The 22,047-nt window shown below is 41.4% G+C and overlaps 1 protein-coding gene across 1 annotated transcript in view; it reads left to right on the top strand.

Moving 5' to 3' along the window:
• MBD2 (methyl-CpG binding domain protein 2) overlaps positions 1-17,292 on the top strand; it is a 65,095-nt gene extending 47,803 nt beyond the window's left edge. Inside the window, exons 4-7 of the mRNA XM_057698644.1 lie at positions 7,395-7,485; positions 8,807-8,984; positions 13,247-13,385; positions 16,825-17,292. Of these exons, the coding sequence (XP_057554627.1) occupies positions 7,395-7,485; positions 8,807-8,984; positions 13,247-13,373 (396 nt within the window). The 3' untranslated portion in view covers positions 13,374-13,385; positions 16,825-17,292. The remainder of the gene's footprint in view (positions 1-7,394; positions 7,486-8,806; positions 8,985-13,246; positions 13,386-16,824) is intronic.
• Positions 17,293-22,047: the final 4,755 nt, after the last annotated feature.

The raw sequence follows: 22,047 nt of genomic DNA, 5'->3' as shown, positions 1-22,047 counted from the left end.
CCCGTCCCAACCCCAAATACCTGGGGAAATTTGGCGGTGTCCAGAGGCATTTGTGGTTGTCACAACTGGGGTGGTGCTTCTGGTATCTAGTGGGTGTAGACCAAGGCTGTTGCCAAACATCGAGAACCAAGAATTATCCAACCTGAAGCGTCAATAATGCCAAGCTTGAGAAACTGCTTTAGGCCATTGCTGCTGGTTTGAGTTTTTTTCCCTTCTTGCTTCACTGCAGAGCAGAAATGTAGTTTGTTTCCAGATTCTCTCCTACCTTCAGTTCTTGAAACAAGCTCAGAGCCTTTTTGAGGTTTTTCTAAGGGCTCTACTATCAGCACAACGTGGAAATAGACGGAGTAAAAATAACAGGGAAATTACAGTTTCAGGAAATCTTAATGAGAAGCTTCCATGTTATCCACTGGACTTTAAATAGAACAAAATTCTCATCCCTTCTTTAGGCCTCTGTCCTTCTTCCCCATTATGGTTTCCCCATTCCCTGGGCTTCCCTCCTTCCTGCCATACAGCTCAACAGCAGAAGCTTTGGCAGGGGTCCTCTCTCCAGTCCTCCAAATGAGGAGTGACAGGAGGGAGGAGGAATCCTTGGGCTGTTTTGACGAGGAGTGAGGGGAAGGTTCCTTTGTTATTGCACAGATCTGGCCAGAATGATTTTCTGTTGCCCTGCCTGCTTCCTTTAAGGAATTCACAGAATGAGGTTATACCACAGCATTTCCCTAAGTACCACTACAAGGCACGGGGGTCTCCTGTCTCTGTTGGTCTCTCCTCCTTTCCACCCTGCATGGTACTTACCACCCCTCTGGCTTCCTGGGCATGTGACCTGGGCAGTTACTTACAAGGGCCCCGTGCCTGGTCGAATGGTCTGCTGTCATCATGAAATAATCTTAATAATTTCTGAGCAAGGGCCTTACATTTTCATTTTGTACTGAGCCCTGCAAAATGTGTAGCTACTCCTGCTTACCAGAGTTCTCCCAACCAACCTTGGGCCCAGGAGGGGGGCAGACTGGCTTGGAAGAGGAAAGGAAGGGAAAGGGTTTTAAGATACTTAGAGTAGCAAGAAAGCCCCCGGCTGAAAATCTGGGCGGGACTGGGTAATGCACATCTGTTTTCATTTGTAAGTATACACCTTTCAGAGCCGACTCTTTTTGCTCTGTTTATATTTATGAATTTTAATAAGATGACCAGCTACTTACTAGGTGCTGTTGTGTGATCAGCAGTGTGCTAGATGCCATGGGTAAAACTAAGTAGTAAACTGATAATTTGCTCTCTACTGGTTAGCTTCAAGTGTTTATAAAACCTCCTCCTGTAGTGTCCATTAACCATTTCAGATTGTTTTTTTTTGTCCCGTTCCACAGGATAGGAAGCTGAAATAGGCTATGTTCGTTGTCTAAGTCTATAAAGCTAGTAAATGACAAAGCATGGGTTTGAACCTAGGTCGGTCTGACTCTGAGGGCCAATCCCGTTCCCTCAGCTGCTCAGAAGTTCAGTCTTCCTACTGTCCGAGCCGACTCTCAAGTTGAGGTCATGAGTATACACAGAAGGTCAATTTGTTTTTATCAGTGAATTTTTAAAAAACACTACACAGTGCTTTTCAAATTAAATATAATGGTGGATGAAAATGTGTATTTGATCTAGACGCTTTTCCTTGTGTTCCTGAGAAATAGATATTCGCAGAAGTAACCTAAAACAGTATTCTTACAGAAAAAAACTCAAAAGTCTTCTGCTCTATAAGCTTCGTAAATCACTCCCTCTCTCCCGTTTTATGAAACATCCATTGGAGCTAGCACTCCATTGTTAGTGAAACTGATATGAAAGTGTTTTCTTGGAGTAGGGGTTTCAGTCTTTAATTTCCATCTACCAAATAAAAAATGTGCTGTTCAGTGTCATCGATGTTTGCAGTTAATTCTAAGAAAGCTAATTTGTAGAAAATATATTTTATACAATACTTTGGTTTTTATCATGTGAGCTACCCCAGACTACGGTTTGATATCATCTTAAAACCCTGTGCCTGCTTTAGCCAAAATACGCTGCACGGCTGGGCCTCTTACTCCTGCGCGAAGAGGAGGCAGGCGGTGGCGCCGGTCACCTGCAATGGGCGGTTTACACAGTATTACTTTGTAGGTAAATGGATTCACAGCAACTTGGTAACTTTCTTAGCAGTTACTGATCTTTCATCTGCCCTTGATTTCATGACCAGAAGGGTCTCAGGCCTGTTACTGTTAACACAGGGCCATGCATGTAATTGCTCTTCCAGAGCTTTTACTGTTAAGATCAGGACTGTTTAATCACACTGACCTGAGTTTTAATTCCAGCTGCACTGCTGACAATCTGTGCACCTTTGGTGAGTTACTGTAGGTGGGACGGATAATGTCTTCTTCAAAATGCTGTAGGAAAGACTAACCGAATTATTGTACGTAAAGCCCTGAGCACAGTGCCCGGCAGAAGGAAAGGGCTCGATGGGTAAGTGGTAGTTATCCTCCTCCTCTTATTCCACTAAGAGAATATGCCTGGACATAAACAGAACTTTGGGCAAGCCCTTTCTCTGTCTACACCTAAACAATTTGGTATACTGTACTCTTAAATATACTTCAACACACTTCCTCTGTAGTGAAAAAGAGAAAGGCAAGTATCTTCCTCCAGTCCTCTGTGAGGAGAGGATAGCATGGATGTTTTTTATCTTCTGGTAGAATCAGAAATAACTCGGGGGTCTTGCTGATCGGCGTACACAGCCCTGTGTGTACACTGCCTTTCTCTCAGCACAGACCAGACCAGCCTTTCTCAAACTGAGATCCCTGGCCTGCGTCAGAATCACCTAAGACACTTGTTAAAAAATAAAATAAAATAAAAGCAGCTCTCTAACCCCAGACCTACCAAACAGAATCTCTGGGGCTGAGGTCCTAGAACATGTGTATAAAATAAGCCACCCTGGTTATTCTTGTGTATAAAAAACATTTAGAAATAGTGGCCCATACTCTCCGTCTCACTTCCTTGCCTTTGCTTAAGCTGTTAACTTGGCTTGGAGTAGTCTTTCCGCTTCTGTAGAATTCTTAAAGCCCTCCCAAGTTCTCCCAAATTGAAGTTAATTTTGTATCTTCATTATTGCAGTTATTACAGTCTACCTCATAGAGTTTTGCTAGTTTTTCACCAAACAGTAAGCAGCTAGAGGGCAGTCATTGCCAGTTATCCTAATAACCATCCCTGGTGCCCTGCAGAATGCTTTGTGTATAATGGGCATTAAAAGAGTATCTGCTGAATTAGGATCAATATTCTACTTACTTTTTGCCAGTGAAACCTTCTGTTCTGACTTCCTCCGAAGAGCACAGATCCCTTCAGAGTATGTATTATTAAGCCCAGGGTGATGGCGGACAGTCCTAAAACACGATCAGCCTCAGTTCCCCTGCACATCAGAATGGGGGTGTGTGTTTGTGTATGTTATGATGAATTGTTTGAGATCCCCGTTTCTTCCTCACCCTCATCTTTGGATATCATTTGTAAGACACGTTGAACTAGTCCACCAAAGTCCCAGTTAAATCTGCAGCCATTGAACAAAGAAAACGATAACAGTTGTATTCCGGGTTGGTTTTATTTTCAAGAAACAGATTTGATCATACAAAGCAGCTTTTATAACATACCATCATGCTTGTCCTCTGGGACTCTTAAGATAAAGTACTTGCAGCTATTCTTCCACTGATGTCATAGAGGTACTTCCTACATTCATGTGAGGAGCAAAGGTGTGGAGATGAACTCCACTTTCTAGTAAGATGTTTTCTCCAAAGCTGCACTGTCCCTGTCAGTGATATTTTAGGCACATTTTTTGGCTTTGGATGACTTTTAATCCCATCCTATGCTTCTCTACCAACTGGTTTACTGGATAGGGCATTGCCCAGATCGTTGGAGATATAAAGTGATGCCCACATGGGAGTTATCCAGTTCTCTTACAGACTGGAGGACGACAAAGAAAATATGATATCAGAGGCACCAGGAGGGTCTGATTCCTGGGAATTAGAAAGGGATGTAATAACTGAGGGTGATAGCACATTAGGAAGTTTCTCCAAATATTAGATCATCGATCCTTAAAAGTATTACACTGATTATGTGATTTCACCCCAGGCAGCAAGGTTAAGCCGAGAAAATCGTTGGATTTGGCAGGTGAAATCAGATTTTCATCGGGTAGGTTAGGATTTATGGAACAATAGTGTTCACGAAAGTTTGGCGGACAACTCTCCTAGCGGGGGACTCCGTACAAATTTAAGGAGACTCATCTCTTCAGTGTTTCTGTCTTTAGATTTCTAATGGTAATGCAGTAGGAAGAACTCAGGATGACCACAGTTAATCACCTGGTAAACACATGGAATACATAAATGAGTAGACTGAAAATTTTGATTTCAGGCAGAGGAAGACCCGCTCCCTTTCCCTGCACCTCTCCAAAGCATTCAGGGCTAGAAAGTGACCAGAGATAATGAGAAAAGGTCACTGAATTTGGTGAGAGGAGCTGACTAACTTTTAGAGTAAATTTAATGGAAATTCATGGAATAGGGGGTGGGGTAATAAAATTGAACTGGGCCTGGGAGAATGGAGATAGGGCATATTGATCATTCCTTGAGCAATTGACTTGTGGAAAAAAAAAAGAAACAAAATGGTAATTGTATCAGCTGGATAAAGATTATGTTTATATATATATAAAAAAAGTACAATTCCAACACCCCAAGGAATTCCCTTGTGCTAACCCCTTGTACTGAGACCTTCCCTCCACCCCTAACCCCTGGCAGCCATCCCTATAATTTTTTCTCTTCCAGGATGTCATTTAAATTCAGTCATACAACATGTAAAAGACCCCTTCACTTAGCATAATTTAATGCCTGCTCAGTGTAAATTTTAATCATGTTTCAAAGTGCAAAGAATCCCCCCTCTCCAAAACAGAATAAGTAGGAAGCTGAGAAGATGGGTGTGGAGAAAGTGAGTTAGGGACATGTGGAAATGTAAACAGACATCTAGCTCGTGAAGATGGTGCCTGTCCTCATGGAGCGTAGGTGAGCTTGTTAGCTTTGAACGTGGTGGGCCGGAGGGAGAGGAGGGCAGTGGTGACCTTGACCAGTTAAATGTTTTCTTTTCTCAAACTAGCCTCCTTTCCTGCTCTTTCCTCTCCCACTTCCCGGGGAGCGGGGTTAGGGGCGGGGAGAAATACACACACACACACACACACACACACACACACACACACACACTCTTACACATTCATAAATACATGTATCTCCTTTTTCATGACATAAGCATGTCATTGATAAGGAGGTCATCAACCTTTCAGATGCAACTTCAGGTTTAGTTGAGGGCTTTCAGATGACGTGTGGTGGTACCAGGATTTATAATCTAGAGCTGGACACTCGTTTCTCAATCCAAGATTTATTTTGCAAAATTTTTCTTTCTGAATTTTTGTTTGCCTTCAAGTTAATAGGAATTTAAACATTAAAAATTATAGAAGGTAAAAAGTGTAACTTTTGATATCTAGAATTGGAATTTTTAGATGTAATTTGCTAGCAATTATCTCTACAAGGTTTTCATACTTTACTTATGGTAGTGTTATTTTTGCAAATTTTATATATATATATATAATTTTATTATAGAAGCACTTACTAATATATTCACTGACTCCTCTGTATACTTTTTCATTAGGAATTAACTGCACTTTCGTTTTTTGTATTTTTTTTTCTATAATTGTGATATTCAAAGCATAGATGATTGTTATTTCCCCAAAGAGGAAAAACAGGCAGACTTTCTTGGGATAATTATCACATTCATTAGTTATTACCTTCACCTAACTATTTTTCACTCATGATGATTAATGTATTCGTGTCCTCATATGTGCTGACCACATATTCTGCTGCTAATGTAATTTGTATGGAGATATAAGGAGATGTTACCATGTACCAAAGATCATCAATGGACAGTGAAGCAGGTTACTCTTGGTGCTAGCATTGTGGTTATTATATAATCTATTACTACTATTCCACTATAAATAGAATTACTGTATCTTCTCATTTGTCTGGAAGGTGATTATTTGATGCTTTTCATATATCCAGAAGTTAGAATATAAGCCTGAAAAGCCTTCAGAGTGGTCAAAATTTGTTAAAAGTAAATATAATAAACCTTATGTTTACTCTGTGACAGGTGTTTACATCTATTGCTTTATTTAATCTCCACAGTAATCTTATGTGACAGTCATTGCTGCCACATTGTACAGAAGAGGAAACTGAAACTTCTGAGGTTATAGAACTTGTCCAAGGTCATACATCTATAGCTAGGGTTTCAACTTGGGTTTGTGTGTCCCTCAAGATCCTCATTCTGAGTCCATTTACTCCCACATTCAGTCATTCACACAAATATTTTTTCAGCATTTACCATGTGACAGGCCCCAGGTATCCAGGATTAAAGGCATATATGGAAACCTAAGGAATTCCTTTATATGTGTTTTGGGCTGTAGTAAGTATGAAACAGACTAGAAAAGAGGTGAGGCTAGAGGACAAAGATGTTGTCTGTCTTACCTACTGCTGCATCCACAGCACAGCAGATAATAGGAGCTCAATAAATACATATTAAATGGATGAATGACATTAGTGAGAAGTAATAGCTAACTAGGAGAGAGAATTAGGTGTAGGAAGGGTATAAAATCAAGCAGCAGAATTGTCCTGGACCATTCAGTGTTTGAATAAGCAATCACATACCTCACTAGCCCCACAGGGTATGAAGAGCCTTCAGTGTGCTCACTGATGCCAGAAGGATGACCTGGGGCCTCCGAGTGACTTGGAGGCTGTGCAACAGGAAGAGGGTCACTCATGAACATGACATCCAGTTTAAAAAGCTAGGAAGTATGTAAGACATTTTAGGAAAGTTTCCATTAAAAAATGGCCCTTTTCCCCTTAAAGTAGGCTAAAGGGCTAAAACTTCAGTGTCTTGAGAAAATCACATAGGTGGAGGAGTTCTTTCCCAAACGATATTGGATAAAGAGGTATTACATAATATAGTTTTTCTTTTTCCTGATAAATTATAACATTAAATTTTCATGCCAAATGAATCTTTAAAAATTTCAAGTTATACTCTTTGGAAGATACCTTATAAAGGATGTATATAGTACATGGCACATAGCAATCTAGCATATGTAACAAGTGAGTCGGTTGTATAGAATAACAAAACAACAGTTTTTGAGTAATATAACTTGAAAGAATTATGATGTATTGAAGTCTTGTTTGGAATATCATTTAGCTTTTTGTAAGGAAAACATGGGGAAAGTAGGAAACTACTGAAATGATTTCAATTTCATTATTCAACAGCATCAATGCGCTACTTTCTTGTCCCAAGAATGCATCTATTAACAGTGATGTTTTGCCTTACAGCTTTTCTGGGAGAAGAGGCTACAAGGACTTAGTGCATCAGATGTAACAGAACAAATTATAAAAACCATGGAACTACCTAAAGGTCTTCAAGGTATTATCCAAGTTCAGTTGAGCAGTACCTACTATGTGTTAAATGCAGGCTCTGTGTTAGACGCAGTGGAGTCAGACATGATTGAGACGAGACTGTGCTTTGGGGACTGTATACCTTATTGGACGATGTACCTCTTGGGTTTTAGTAAACTCAGAGGAAATGTACCTGAGAAGCTTGTGTGTTGCAGGGATGCTTCAAGGCAGTGTCTTAGCTAAGATTTTTTTTTTTTTCTGCGTGTACCTTTTGGCTTTAGGTTAGTTAGTTCATCATCTAAATTAACCCATGTGCTGCGTTTAGAGCCAAATGCAGCTGAGTGGCAGAAGGTCCCAAGCTTCCTTCTCCAAGCAGCATCTGGCCCCAGCACCTGCTCTTTCTCTCCTCCTCTGATTGAAAGAAGCCAATAGCTCTCCTTCTGCCTCTCGCTCTACAAAGTGCTGCTGCAAGTAGCACTGGGAGCAGATGCCCGTTGGTCCAGTGACAGCAGCAGGTGGGATCTGGGGTGCAGAACTCAGCTGCTGGTGTGCTTGTCATATCATATGGTAACTCCAAGTTCTAGAGAAGCATTCGTTTTCAAGTATTAGAACTTGGGCTTCTAAATCTTGGTATATTATGGATTGCTCAAAAATCCTCCTAATTCATGTTAGAATATTGTCTCATCCCTCTGTGCTCTTGGAAGTTATTGCTTTAACAGGTTTAACAAGTTTAGGACTGTAAGCAATGCACTTAAATGTAGCCATGGTTCCAGTCTCCTACATGTAGTCAAGGTGGTGCAATTATTAATTTTATTAATTTGGATATTTTGTTAGGTATTTGAAAAAGCTGTTAAAGGTACAGGTACAGCATACTTGCACTGGCTTTCCCTTTGAAATCCCTACACAAAAAAGATAAATGTTGAGATGTGGCTAGAAAATTAATGTTAAAAGCTGCAGGGGAAACTACTCCAGGACCCTACGGACACATTAATTGGAATATTTGAGTGTAATATGACTTTAGAAGGGACTTAGATCATTAAAATAATTGACCTTGCTTGAGGAAATGTAGCCAACTTATAAAAAGCTTAATACCTTGGAAAATGTATTTTTAAGTTATGTTCAAGTTGTATTAAAATACTCAGGTATTCTGTTACTATTTCTTTCATGTTAATTCTTTGGTATATAATAACTAACTAGATATGCTTAAATTATCCTTTGCTGCTTTGGCTTGTGTCAGCTTTAAATAGCTGATCCCAAATGAATATAAAGATATCAGTTGTTTTAGGTTAGTGAGGTTTGCTCAGCACATCTAGAAATTTCCTTTAACTCACGTACGTTTCTAATTGCAGGAGTTGGTCCAGGTAGTAATGATGAGACCCTTTTATCTGCTGTTGCCAGTGCTTTGCACACAAGCTCTGCACCAATCACAGGGCAAGTCTCCGCTGCTGTGGAAAAGAACCCTGCTGTTTGGCTTAACACATCTCAACCCCTCTGCAAGGCGTTCATTGTCACAGATGAAGACATTAGGTAAGGCAGCTTAACCTGACTTCAAAAGCTTGTCTTTTACACTTGATACATTTTATACTGCCTGTGGGGTTCAGTGGCACCTCTAGTAAGTGAGGAACCAATCAGAAAGTTAGACTTTTTTTTTTACAAAGTTTTTGTGAAACTAATGAAAGGTGATATAGGACTTTTAAAACAAATACATGCTTGAAAAAGGTAGCAGTGCTGTGTATAAGGTGTATCGTCACGATTATGTCCAAAGGACAGTTGTGCCCTCTCCACATCATTTTTGCAGTGTCTTATGCCATCGGGGGTTCTGCCTTTCTGCTCTGAAGGACCCCCTTCATTCAGTTATGCCTTTCGTGAGTGCTGACTGCATTGGCTTGTCTGTGGCAGCAGATCATTGCCATGCAACTTTAAGTTCAGCTGTGTTTTCAAAATTCAATTTATCTTGATTATATTTACTTCACTTAAGCTCAATTTAGAGATTTATTTATCTCTACTTCACCTTGTTTCAAGTAAAGATTTAAGGTGGCTCCAAAGAGAGAGAGAGACACACACACACACACACACACACACGTGAAGCTAAATGAGAAGAAAGATGAAGCAAAGGGTAAAGCAGTAAAACAGAGCCAGGAATGAGGGGTGGACACAAGCTGCATCTCTTAATATCTTTTACTCTTTCTAAGGCTGGGCCACAAATTAGGTTTTTAGCAGCAAATTATGAAAAGAAAACCTGTTGCTCAGATTGATAATGCCCGAGAAGTATAAGCAAACCATTGCTCAGGAGAAGCAAAACTATTCCAGATATTAAGACCACAAGGAGATTCTTATAACGGATTTATGAACTTCTGTATTATTACTTTAGAATGATTGTATAGTATACTGTATTTTCTTTAAATATAGGGCAGTGTGTGTACTTCACTATTTCCGTCCTCTGAATGTAAACCAGAAAGCTTTACTAGAGTATCATTCCCAGACCAAACCAGCAGATGGCACTTTTGAATTAAAAAAATATGTATTATATATATATATATATTTTTTTTTCTAACTCCATGAAAGTTGGCATGAGAATGTTTTTAAATGTGCAAGTCTAGCCTAGCTAGGTTTATAATTGGAAAGCCTTTTGTGGGTTTTAAAGTAGTTCCTTTTGCAAAGACATAGAATGGTTCAAAGTTGCGTTCAGATGCCTCGATTACATAGAGTCTACGATCTGTGTTATTTTTTAAGAAAAACAAAATGTAAAATCAAGGAAGGGAATCAACTTGCTCTTTGGACTATTCTTACCCTTGAGGAAGGAAATTACTCAGGAGACGAGTTCCTATCTGTCTGGGATGAGCACCCAGTTCATCAGCAGGGATTCTGCTAGGTCATTATGGGTGTTGACTGAGGCTCTCTGAGTGACGTCATGGGATTGTTGATGACAGCTTCAGCACCAGACCTTTTGATAGTGGAGGAAACTATCTCAAAGCCAGATCTGGATGCTTTCCTTTCAGGGTAAATTTGTCTAACAAACTGTCCATTTGATTTTATTGTCATAACAGAAATTACTAAGCAAAAATTTCTTGTTGAATTAGTACAGGTTCAAAATAAATAACCGCAAATGGAACTGTTACTCTTTCTCCAATTGTGTAGCCAATAATCTATTTGTATTAAACCTTCAACTAAGGATCTCAACATTGAGCATATAGTTTTTCAGCAGTCTTGATACTGTTTTCATCCACAGGTATATTTGTTTTCTAATACTGAGTAACAAGTTCTCACTAACCTCACAGCTTAAAACAATACCTATGCATAGCTCTCAGTTCTGTAGGTTGGAAGTTCAGGCCAGGCATGACTGGATTTTCTGCCCCTGGTCCTACAGAGCTGAAATCAAAGTGTCCGTAGAACTGCATCCCCTTCTGCAGCTTGGGCTCCTCTTTCAAGCTCCTAAGTTTGTTGCAGAATTTATTTCTATGTAGTTGTAGGAATGAGGCCCCTGTTCTCTTGTTGGCTGTGGGATGGGGCTGTTCTTAGCGGTTAGAGGCTGCCAACGGTTCTTTGCCACGTAGCTCCCTTCGTACTCCCTCTCCTACTTCTTCCTGGAAGGGTCCAGCCCCTTTTAAAGCCTCTTCTTATTAGGTCAGGCCCTCTATGATAATTTTTGATTAACTCAAGGTCAGTTATTAGTAACCTAATCATAGAATGATAGCCCATCATATTTCATGAGTTCTGCCTACCCTTAAGGGGAGAGAATTATACTAGGAAAATAAATAGGGGCAGGTGGGGACACTGTGGGGTCTGTGTTAGAATTCTGCCTACCACATCTGGCAAATGCTTTAATTTCAGTTTTCATAAATGTGAGAAACAGTGCTCAAGACAAAAGAGAAGCAGTGGCCAATGTCAGAGTTTAAGATATACTCCTCTAGCCAAAAGCACCATTCCTTCCATTTTCTTTGTCTTCCTGATGGGGTGACTTTAGGGCAATTGTGCAGACTCTTGTACTCAGTTACTCGGCATGAGAGACTGCCAATGAGACTGCTACGCCGTTTATCATGAGCCTAGAGTCCCTGAGCCAGAGGCAAGGCGAACTATGTAAGAGATAAACGGTGTATTCTTCATGATTCTCCTTCACTGCATGAAAGTCTGTTGAACTCTAATTTCTATTAATATGATCGAGGCTATAGAGCTCGACTAATTCAATGACAGCTCCCCTCTTTTTGAAAATTCACTTAAAAGGTAGAAGTCGAAACCTTTTATCTCTTTGTGCTGTTTTTAGAATTTAGTAAAGACGACATCTAAAATTTCTGTGGTTACACAGTATATGTTAATTTCACGACCTTGGATGTAGTCTCATGGGATAAAGAAACGTGGAGACTAGACTTTAGTAAACGTGACTTTACAACTGGTTAAGCGCCCGAGGGGCGAACACTCAGGGCATCTTAGTGGAGTCTCTTGGAGCATTGCTCCTCTGTCTGCTTTCCCGAGTTTGGGGTAGTGCTGCAATTTGTCTTCCTCGTCTGTTGATGGAGAAAATCACTTTTTCTTTCAGTAGAGCCCTTAGTATTCCTTGTTGCATCTCTTACTTGTCCCCGGACCGCTCCATCTCCCACTCAGTACCCATCCTAACCACCTTTCCTTTGCTCTCAGGAGGCTATTCATCCTGTTTTCTAGTCAAGGCTCATCCTCCCACCTGGGCCTTTGCCTCTCTGCCTTTCTTGCTTTTTTTCTAAGACTTTTACTTACCAGTCTTGTCCTTTCTCTTGTGTTTCTTCAACCTTTGCCTCTCCACTGGGTTCTGGATGTGAATTTCTATTTACCATCTTCGTTTGCTAGAACTGTTTTAGGAATCTCTCTCTTGCCCTGTCAAGGAGCTGGTCTCCATTTTTTTCTGCCTTTTGAAGATGAAATGTATACCAATAGCCTTTCTTCCCGTGCTTTGTTTTTCATCTAATGGTTCTGAACCTTTTTTATGACTTGGTGTTATTAACTCTCACTTTTGAGGTTCCTTTAGAGTCCCCCAAGATACAGAGAAACTTGTAGCATATTCTTAACCTACTCTGCTCATCTCATGTCAGGAGTCTTTTCATTCTCTGTCCTTGGTATACAGAGTCATGTAGTCCTGGTTCCTTCATGATGGCCTGCTACCAGAAGGCCAGGGAAGCCAGAAGAGGACTCTGACTACCTTTTCCCCCAACACAGCCAAAGAATGCCGAGGAAATCCCAGCTCATCCCAGCTCATTGTGCCTCCACCTCCTGCATCGTTCTCAGTGCTTCCTTGAACAAATCTCTTTTCCTTCTTTATTTTCCATGTTACTTCCCTGTTTTTAAGTTATTTCTAATTATCCTTCATAGAAATAACCCTAAATCTTCACATACCTGAAGGTGTTTTTTGTTTTTGGCTGCTCTGCGCGGCTTGAGGGATCTTAATTCCCCGACCTAGGATTGAACCTGGGCCCCTGCAGTGGAAGCACTGAGTCCTAACCACTGGACTGCCAGGGAAGTCCCACAAACTTGAAGTTTTTGAAGTTGAAGGAAAGGTCCCTGAAATAAATCTACTGCTCCTGGGATCCCCTGTAAGATGAGGGCTGCCTGCCTGTCTGAACGTGCCTCTTTATGGCAAACCTCATCTCCTGTGTGACTTGGTTTTGTGAGGGTAGAAGCAACTTTTGCAAAGTCCAAGGAGAAGGAAATGTATGTTTCTCAGGAATTTTCATGACTTTGAAGTAAAGATAAAGCCTATCGGCAGTTTCATTGTCCCAGTGCTTGCCAAGTTATGTGTGTCTTTTTACTCTGTTTTTAAAAAGGAAACAGGAAGAGCGAGTACAACAAGTGCGTAAGAAATTGGAAGAAGCACTGATGGCAGACATCTTGTCACGAGCTGCTGATACAGAGGAGATGGACATTGAAATGGACAGTGGAGATGAAGCCTAAGATTAGCATCAGGTAAAGCAACACCAGAGAGACGTGGGACTGACGGTCTTTTATCTCCTTGCTTTTGCCCTGGTAGCCTGCTTCCGCAGTGCCTGAAAAGCCTCCCCTTCTGCATATCTTGTGAATATGCTGTTGTTGTGTAAGGACCATATAAGCGTGCATCCTTTTGTTCTCATTATGTGAAGATGTTCACACCCCTAGAGCCACTTGCGAGGAATCTGGTCTCCAAGGTGTCACTAGAGAAAAGCGGGAGGAGGAGAGGGAGAGAGGGGGTTGTGGCTGCAGGAGATGAAGGCGGCTGTCACCTTCACCCCACTAGCTTTCCCGGGTCTGTTGTCCCCTCTGTAAAATTATGGTCACAACATAGGCAAAATCCCCCCTTTTCTCTAGGTTCTCTCTAGCACAGACTTGATGCAGGGAAAATGAGGACATTTTAAAGTATAATAAATAATTACCTTAAAAAAATACAAATTAGGATCCTGTCCTGAACTCTCGTGTGAGTTTCACAGGCTCTGTTCCATCAGGTACATATTCTCATAGATGATTACACTCCAGTCTCCAAGGGTTTATGTGGCGTCTTGCTTCCCAGCTTCTATCCTGCTTTGTTTTGGGGGCCATGTCTTTCCGCCACTCCCCAAGTCGGTTATTTATTTGCATTCTTTGAAGCCGAAACTGAGGGGTGGATGGCATGGCGATGTTGGGAGGGAAGGAGAAGGGGATGGACTGAGAGGGAGAGTTTGAGCAGAGGGAGCAAGAACTCTAACCCCTCGGTGGTCTTGGAGCCCTGTCTCTGTCCCTCGCACCTCGTCCTGAGAGGCAGCCTTGCATTCAGTGCTGGGTCCTGGGGACGCAGTGCTGGACACAACCCCACGGTCCCTGTGCTCACAGAACTTACCATGCACTTGTATGAAACAAATGCCCACATAACTGTGTAATCACCAACTGCAATCAGTGCGATAAAGGAAAGATGAAGGTGCGGGGAGTGCTGCCGGCAGGGGAGCTGATGTGATGTGAGGGCCCACATGGCCTCTGGGGACATGGCATTTACAGTGAGCCTGAAAGGCGAGTAGGAGTGAGCAGCAGCAGATGGGGTGAAATGTTCTCATCAAAAGAAATAACAGGGACAACTCACTTCCTTTAAGGACCGAAGAAAAGATCACTATGGTTAGGATGTAGGAAGTCTGGGGAGGGTTAGAAGCAACTTTGCAAAAGTTGCTTCTACCCTCACGAACCATGCTGAGCCTTGTGGGTTCTTGTTAAGGATTTTGAGCTTTATCATTAAAACCACTGGGAACCCACTGAAGGCTGCGTGACATGATTAGGTGTGCTTATGTACAAGATCCCTGTGGCTGCTGCATGAAAAAAGGATTGGAGTAGGGAAAGCTTGGAAGCAGCGAGACCAGCTAGGAGGCTGCTGCAAGTCTAGCAAGAGATGATGGTGGTTTCACGAGGGTCTTGGCAGTGGATGTGGAGAAAAAGAGGAAAAGCCAATTGGAGATGTATTTGGAGGTAGAATCGACTTGACCAGGTGACTGACAGAGTGAGCGCGCCACTGGATGGATGGGGAGGGAGTCCTGTTTGGTACAGGCACGAACTGAGGGTATCTCATGCAGGGAGGATGAGTTCATTGTTACCACAGTCTTTCCTTCCCATCAGTGCATTTGTTTTAATTCAGGGAGTGGCCCATGCCACAGTGACACAGAAATCAGGTAATAATTACAGTGTCTTACACTTACATAGTCAGCTACAGCAGCAACATTTGGTCACACAGTTTCCTGACCATGCAGAACCATTTGAATCCAGCTCAGTGCTATTTTAAGTAGTTTTGTTTTGTTTTGTTTCCCACATTGAGCACAGGAAGATGCCATGTTGACACTGAATCTTGTTTTCCACTCCGACAAAGATCTGTTTTATAGACTGTGATGAGTGTACTTCGTATGTGTACAGTCTCTCAGAGGGGAGTCTGAAATCTGTTTTTTTTTTGGTCCAAAAACTTCAGAGCAGTGTGGGAATCTGACCATCGTGCCTGCACTGCATCAGAACTGACTCTAGGAAAGCCCTCTTCTTCTTCAGAGCCTTTTGTTGTTTTTCAGACTTTTTTCCTGAAAACAATTTAGGATAATCAAGGGTCATGTAGCTGAGGTTTTACCAGACCCTTGTTTACTTTGCAGATTATTTTGCAGGTTGACTTGAGGGCAGCACCCTAATTTATGTGAGAGAACACACGTTGTAGAGACAAGGCACATGGCTCACATAAAAGCTAGCATCGCCCATTGCCTGGCGTAAATGTGGTTAATGAGGGAACGAACTAATTAATGTTGAGTGATTAAAGTTTTAATATATACTTAAAAAGTAGCCGCCACTTTGTGGCTTCATATTATGGGTATCATATTCTAAACTTGAGAATGGTGTTATTAGACCAGGCCGTTAGACTTGTAGGTGATGGAAGATTTAGAAGTACTTGTTAATTCTCAAAATTAACTTTACCTAAGTCACTAAGTTAGCCCTACATACACCTAAAGTGTTTCATTAACCAGAGCACTGTCACATGACTTAATCAGGTGTTCATAATAACCTGTGGGATAGGTAGGACTTAGCTTGACTAAAGGTGGGACGTGGCCAAGTTGACATGGCTGGTGAGAGCTGTATCATGCAGTTCTCTGTAGGCCTGTCCACTGCATTATGCCATGGCTGCTCTTTCTGATGGTCTTATTAGCAAGATGGACCTTTATTTGTCCTATCCACACACACACACATACCCACCCACACCCACACCCACCTCAATAACAGGTTGAGATGTGCTGTGTTACTTAAGATTTTACACTCAAGAGGAGTGCCCAGGTTATCAAACATTTTAGGAATGATTGTAAGAAGAAGATAAGTATAAAAACAAAGGTGTTAAAATACTTACCTACAAATGAGATAGAGTATCAGATGCAGAAATAGTTGAACTGGCAATTGCACAGTACCATCTCACCCAAGGGAAGCCATAATGAGACTTCAGTGCATTTCTATCATTTGTAAGTTCCCCGAAGTAAAATGAATTATTGTAAAATTAAATCATTGTTAGTAGAAATTTTCCTAAATTTTCTCAAGATATGTTTGGATTTGGCTACATCTATCATGTTTTTTTCATTTGTATGCCCTGCGATTTCTCCTTTTATGCTGATTTAATTAGCGATAGAAAATATTTTCATAAGCATACAAAGGGGTACATATGATTTCTTTGAAAATGAAGTGAATGTTAAAAGCTGTTTTCAAAATAAATCACTTGAAACAATGAAGGGAAATACTGAACACTTTTTATGTACAAAGTGCTGTAACTAAATGATATCAAGGCTCTGGAAATCTGCTTCTAAGTGAAATTTGGCCTCTAACTGCTTTTCCAAGTTTTGCTGACCTCACCTGAGAAATCACTGAATTACTTAAGTTTGTTTGTTTTTTCTTACAGGTAACTTTCGGCCGACTTTCCCCAAGAGCAAATTCCTAGAATTGAACAAAAACGTTTCCACTGGGTTTTGCCTGTAAGAAAAAATGTACCCGAGCACATAGAGCTTTTTAATAGCACTAACCAATGCCTTTTTAGATGTATTTTTGATGTATATATCTATTACTCAAAAATGATGTTTATTTTGAGTCCCAGGACTTAAAATTAGTCTTTTGTAATATCAAGCAGGACCCTTAAGATGAAGCTGAGCTTTTGATGCCAGGTGCAATCTACTGGAAATGTAGCACTTCCATGAAATATTTGTTTCCCCCACAATTTTAATTATGAACAGATCAGGAGTACGAAATAAATTTCCCAATGAAAGCCTATTGTGACTTCACTGTATATAAACAGATTTTTATACTTTATTGAAAGAGGACACCTGTACATTCTTCCATCATCACTGTAAAGACAAATAAATGATTATATTCACAGACTGATTGGAATTCTTTCTGTTAAGGAGCACACACAATAAATAGCCCCTCCCTAGGATTCCTGATTCACATTCAGCTGTGATCCCTGGGCCTTAGGTTTGAAACAGAGGTGGTAGAAAATAGTTGATACATTTGCGATTTGCCTCTGGATATCATGAGAATTATGCTGCTTTCACCAGAATTCTAAGTTGTCATGGAGCATGGGTGATTTTTTTTCCCCTTGCCTGTAACGAGTACTTTTGTTAGTTCTATAAAAATAAGGCATTTTCTTCCCTTGGGCACGAGTCAGGTACACAAATGCCCTTCAGATGTTACTGGAAGTCCATGTCTGTTTTTCTAGAACATTTTCCATTTTCCATTGTCTACTGGCTTACAGAGTTAACAGGTGCAGGTCAGACCCTTTGCCACAAAGAGAGGCAGATTTCTGGGCAGAGTTGCTTAATGAACCAGACTAACACTTGGTTAATTACTACCTGGCCTCCAAAGTATTAACATTTTTTTTTTTCTGTTGAAACTCATAGCGTTAAGTTCATTACCACTTCAATTCCTTGCTATCTAATTACTAAAACTGGCATCGCATTAAGAAATGAGTTTTAAAAATCAAAACATATTGTACTTAAGGTAGTCTGATGCCAAGGAAAGGAGGGAGTGGTTATAAGCAAATTTAAGTACATTTTGAGAAATAGAGCAAAAATAATATCTTTCTAAGGAAGGCTTTATGCACTTCTTAACTCTGAGTTCTTTTAAAATTAGATGCAAAATGATGTGATCAAGGATGTGACCAATTCCCTATAAATGTCACCTGTACTTTTTTTTTTTTAATCACTACCTCCAGCCCCCTTCCAGTTCCCAATGAAGGGGAAGCAAAGAAAATAGTGAAAGCAATATGACTGGCTAGGTTTGAGCTGCTGTTTCTCTGGGCCTTATGCCAAACTGCATAGACGGCACCTTCTTGGAATTCCTAATTTACATTCAACTTTGATCTCTGGGCCTTAGGCCACCAATGTCCTCAGAATAATCCTACTGGCAAATAAGCGGAGATACTTGCAGACTCTGGGAAGACAAGTGGCAGAGGGTACCTGCTCCAGGCCCTTCCAACTGCCCCTGTTGGGGTGGCAGTGGGAAGTTACAATGATATTGATTTCTTCTAAAGCGCTATTATGACTAGTTAGAATGAATGTCCAAAGGCTTTTCTTACACTCCTCTAAGTCCACGAGTCTTCATTTGTAATCAAGCTTGGGGTAACTTCACCTTGGTGATCATATGTTCTTTTCACAAAGCAATCCCACCAAGACATACGTGCTTTTATAAACAACTTTTGTAAAAGGAAAAACATGATGTACACACATACAAAACTTCGATTTTTGTTCTTATATACATTGCTCAGGTAGAGAACAAGGTTTGAAAGCCATTACATGGTCTCCAGCTGGGAACCATCCCATAAGTCCAGGTGTTCCCATCCGAAAAGGAGTTCCTCATCTCATCCCCCAAATTTACCGCCATCTTGCATTCCCTAACTCGGGTAAAAGAAATCATCTGATCCAGTTGCCCAAGGCAGAAGCCCAGGAGTGATCCCAGATGCTACTCTTCCACTTGCCTCCAACATCTTGTTAGAATTCTTAACCACATTTCTCACAGCTACATGTCTTCTCCATTCCCACAACCACTGCTTTCATGCAACCTACTTTCCTCTGCTCTGCACTTTCAGTGGCTTCCTTCTGTCTTTCACCAGTCTCCTCCCCTCTCCAGCCCTCCTTTTCCTTCTCCACGTAGTCATCAGAATGGTCCTGGAAGCAAGTGTGACCTTATCATTTCCCTGCTCGAAATTCCTCACTTCTCTGTGTATGTGGTTTAGAATCATGCTTAAGAGCGAGCACTTTGAAATGGAGAGAACCTGTGTTCGAACCCTGGTTTTGCCATTTGTGTGACTTGTCAGGTTACTTAATGTCTTTGAGCCTGTTCCTCCTCAGTGAAATAGGAATAATAATACCTACCTCATAGAGTCGTTGTGAGGACTAAACAAGACCCTGTTTGTCAAGTGTTAGCACAGTGCCTGGCATATAGCGAGGGCTCCCGTTGGAGTGCGCTCTCGATGTTATCTCTGCAGGTGTCATTTTATGTCACTTCCAGGAGGCATTTGCTGATAACCCTGACTACCCTCCGCTTGATAAACACCCGTAATACTTTATTTTCTGCCTTGGACCTCTGTTTATTTCCTTTGTAGAAATCTTCTAAATCTGTATTTTATTTATTTGTTGACTTTTTGTCTGTCTATCTCTTAGAATGTAAGCTCCGTGAGAGCAAGGATGTGTCTGTCTTGTTCCCTGTTAAAACCCAAGCACGTAGCCTAGTGCCTGGCACACAGTAAGCACTCAATAAGTGCGTGTTGAATAAATGGACGAATGATCGAAAGGCTCTTCACGATCTGACACCTGCCTACTAGTCTAGCTCGTCCTGCCACTGTCCTCACTGCACCTTCGGCTCGAGAAAAACTGCATCACCTGCTCCTTCGAAGTGCCCCTTGGGCCTCTGTGTCTTTGCGCCTGTCGTCCCCTTTGCCCGCCTGTCTACGTGGCCATTTCCCGAGCACTGGTCAAGTCGCAGCTCAGTGGCTACCTCCTCTGTGAAGCTGTCCCTGATTTCTCCAGGCAGATGTTCTTTTTCCCTCTTCCAAATTCCCACTGCACTTTGTAAATACCTCCACGGAAGCACTTTATTGTATTGTAAATTTGTTTGCATGTCTATTTCTACTTTTAGACTGTAAGCACCGTGAAAGCAAAGATTGCACCTTTTCATCCTCATGTCCCCAGAGCCTAGCGCAGGGCCTGGCACATAACAGTTTGTCAGTAAATACTTGTTGAATAAATTTGTGAACAAAGCGTCTTGCAAGACGAATGTGTTATCACAGAAAAGAATGTCCCTGGTGGCTTCCGAGGTAGTTTTTTGTGCTAGAGAGGAGATCTAGAAAGCATTATGTAATCTCTTTGAATATCAAATGACATGTTTGAATTTCTAAAATAAGTTGAACAATATAGATCTTCATAAATGATTGCGAAAGATATCCAAAAGCTTTGTGATCCCTCAAATGCTACGAAGTCCAAAATAAACATTTGCACTATTAGTATTTCCATAGTAAATGCTATGCGAAAATGTACAGCAATAAATTTTAAAGCTTTAAAAATGTTTGTGTAAGTCATCGTCAATGACTTCATCTATGGAGGACATCGCGGACCTGTGTTTCCCGGACACAGGGGCTTCAGACTGGGGTTAGGGCCCCAAAGCTTGCAAGCTTATCCAGTGACACTACTTTAATTTGTTACTGAGACAACCGCTCAGTTATTCTGCCGGCATGTCTAGTGAACAGAAAGGGCCGGAAGGGTTCTCCGCAGAATCGCGTGGCGGCTATATTGGACCCTGTAAAGGCATAGCCTCCAAACCTCCACTAAGACTGTCATAGCTCCCTTGTCCTACTTGCCTTCACTGCTGGGATGCATATCTGACCCCTGTACAAAATCCTCTTCAGTGGCTCCTACCAAGTCCACAGGTGGAGTCATCACATCAGTCAAAGCAGGATTAGCTGTGGGATTGCGAACCGTAGCAGTAGCTTATCAAAACTGCGTGTCTCAAAGGGCCTGGGGTGGACTTTAAAATTTCAAGTTGCACACTGATGTTTTCCAGAAGGGCCTATGTAAGTTACTCTGTCAATGATTTGGCTTTCGTTTTTATGATAGGAAGACACAAGTTTTAATTTCCTCTCATTTATATAGCATTTTATGATTTACAAAACATGTTTGCCTCATTAATGTCATGTTTGAATTTCAAGCTACATAGCAGCCATGTCATATACACGTGCTATCATCCGCATTTAAGAGTTCAGGAATCTAATTCAAAATGTATTCTTATTCTATAAAAAGGCCAACTGAAGCATAAACAGATGAGAAAAAAAAAAAAAAAGAGTTGAGGAATCTGAGAAGCTGGCAGGTTAAATGACTGACTCAAGCCGGTGAGGTGCAGAGAGGGGCATTTGAATGTAGAGGTCTTCTGTTTCTAGAACGCCATACCACCTTCCACCAAACACTCTTCCACTCAACATCTGAAGCTGCTTTTCTCTCTGTGACAGAGAACAAAACAGATTGATGTATCAAGTACAGGGTGACTATGGCCTGAAAGCTTATACAGGGCAGAGTGACTCTTTATGGGAAACTTGGTCCTTTTCAGTCTGAACAGTCGAAGTTTTTCCATTGAACGCTTCTGCTGAGAAATCTTTACTAAGATTGTGTCTTTTATAAGAGGTGGGAAGAGGTGCAGCTTCTTCGTCTCAGGATGTTGGGAGTTTTATCTGAGGGGGTGAGCATTTTCTTCCTGCTGTCGTACTTTCAACATTTTGCTTCGTGAGCTGGATGCTGTGAGACATCTGGCATCTAGATGCACCTGGACCGTAGGGCCTGGGGAAGGGGCTGCAGAGTGGGGCATGTACATCTAGGGCTTGTGTAAAAGCATTCACGGGGGTGGGAATGCTCCTGAACCAAACTTGGGTCCACTTGCCCACGTGCAGTAAAGCCCATCTACTGACACTGGATTGTGGTGAAGCAAAGTCAATGTTCATCGCAGGGTGCCAAGCAAGGAGTCCAGGACAGCTAGTGCTCAAAACACCCAAACTCCCCGATGGGTTTCAGCAAAGCATTTTTAAAGGCAAGGTCCCAGGGTATGTGGTCAGCTTGTGCACAATTCTCTGACTGGTGGATGGTGAGGT

This window comes from Hippopotamus amphibius, chromosome 11 (assembly GCF_030028045.1).
Source record: "Hippopotamus amphibius kiboko isolate mHipAmp2 chromosome 11, mHipAmp2.hap2, whole genome shotgun sequence".
NCBI lineage: Eukaryota > Metazoa > Chordata > Mammalia > Artiodactyla > Hippopotamidae > Hippopotamus > Hippopotamus amphibius.
This window is presented reverse-complemented; position numbering and strand designations above follow the sequence as displayed.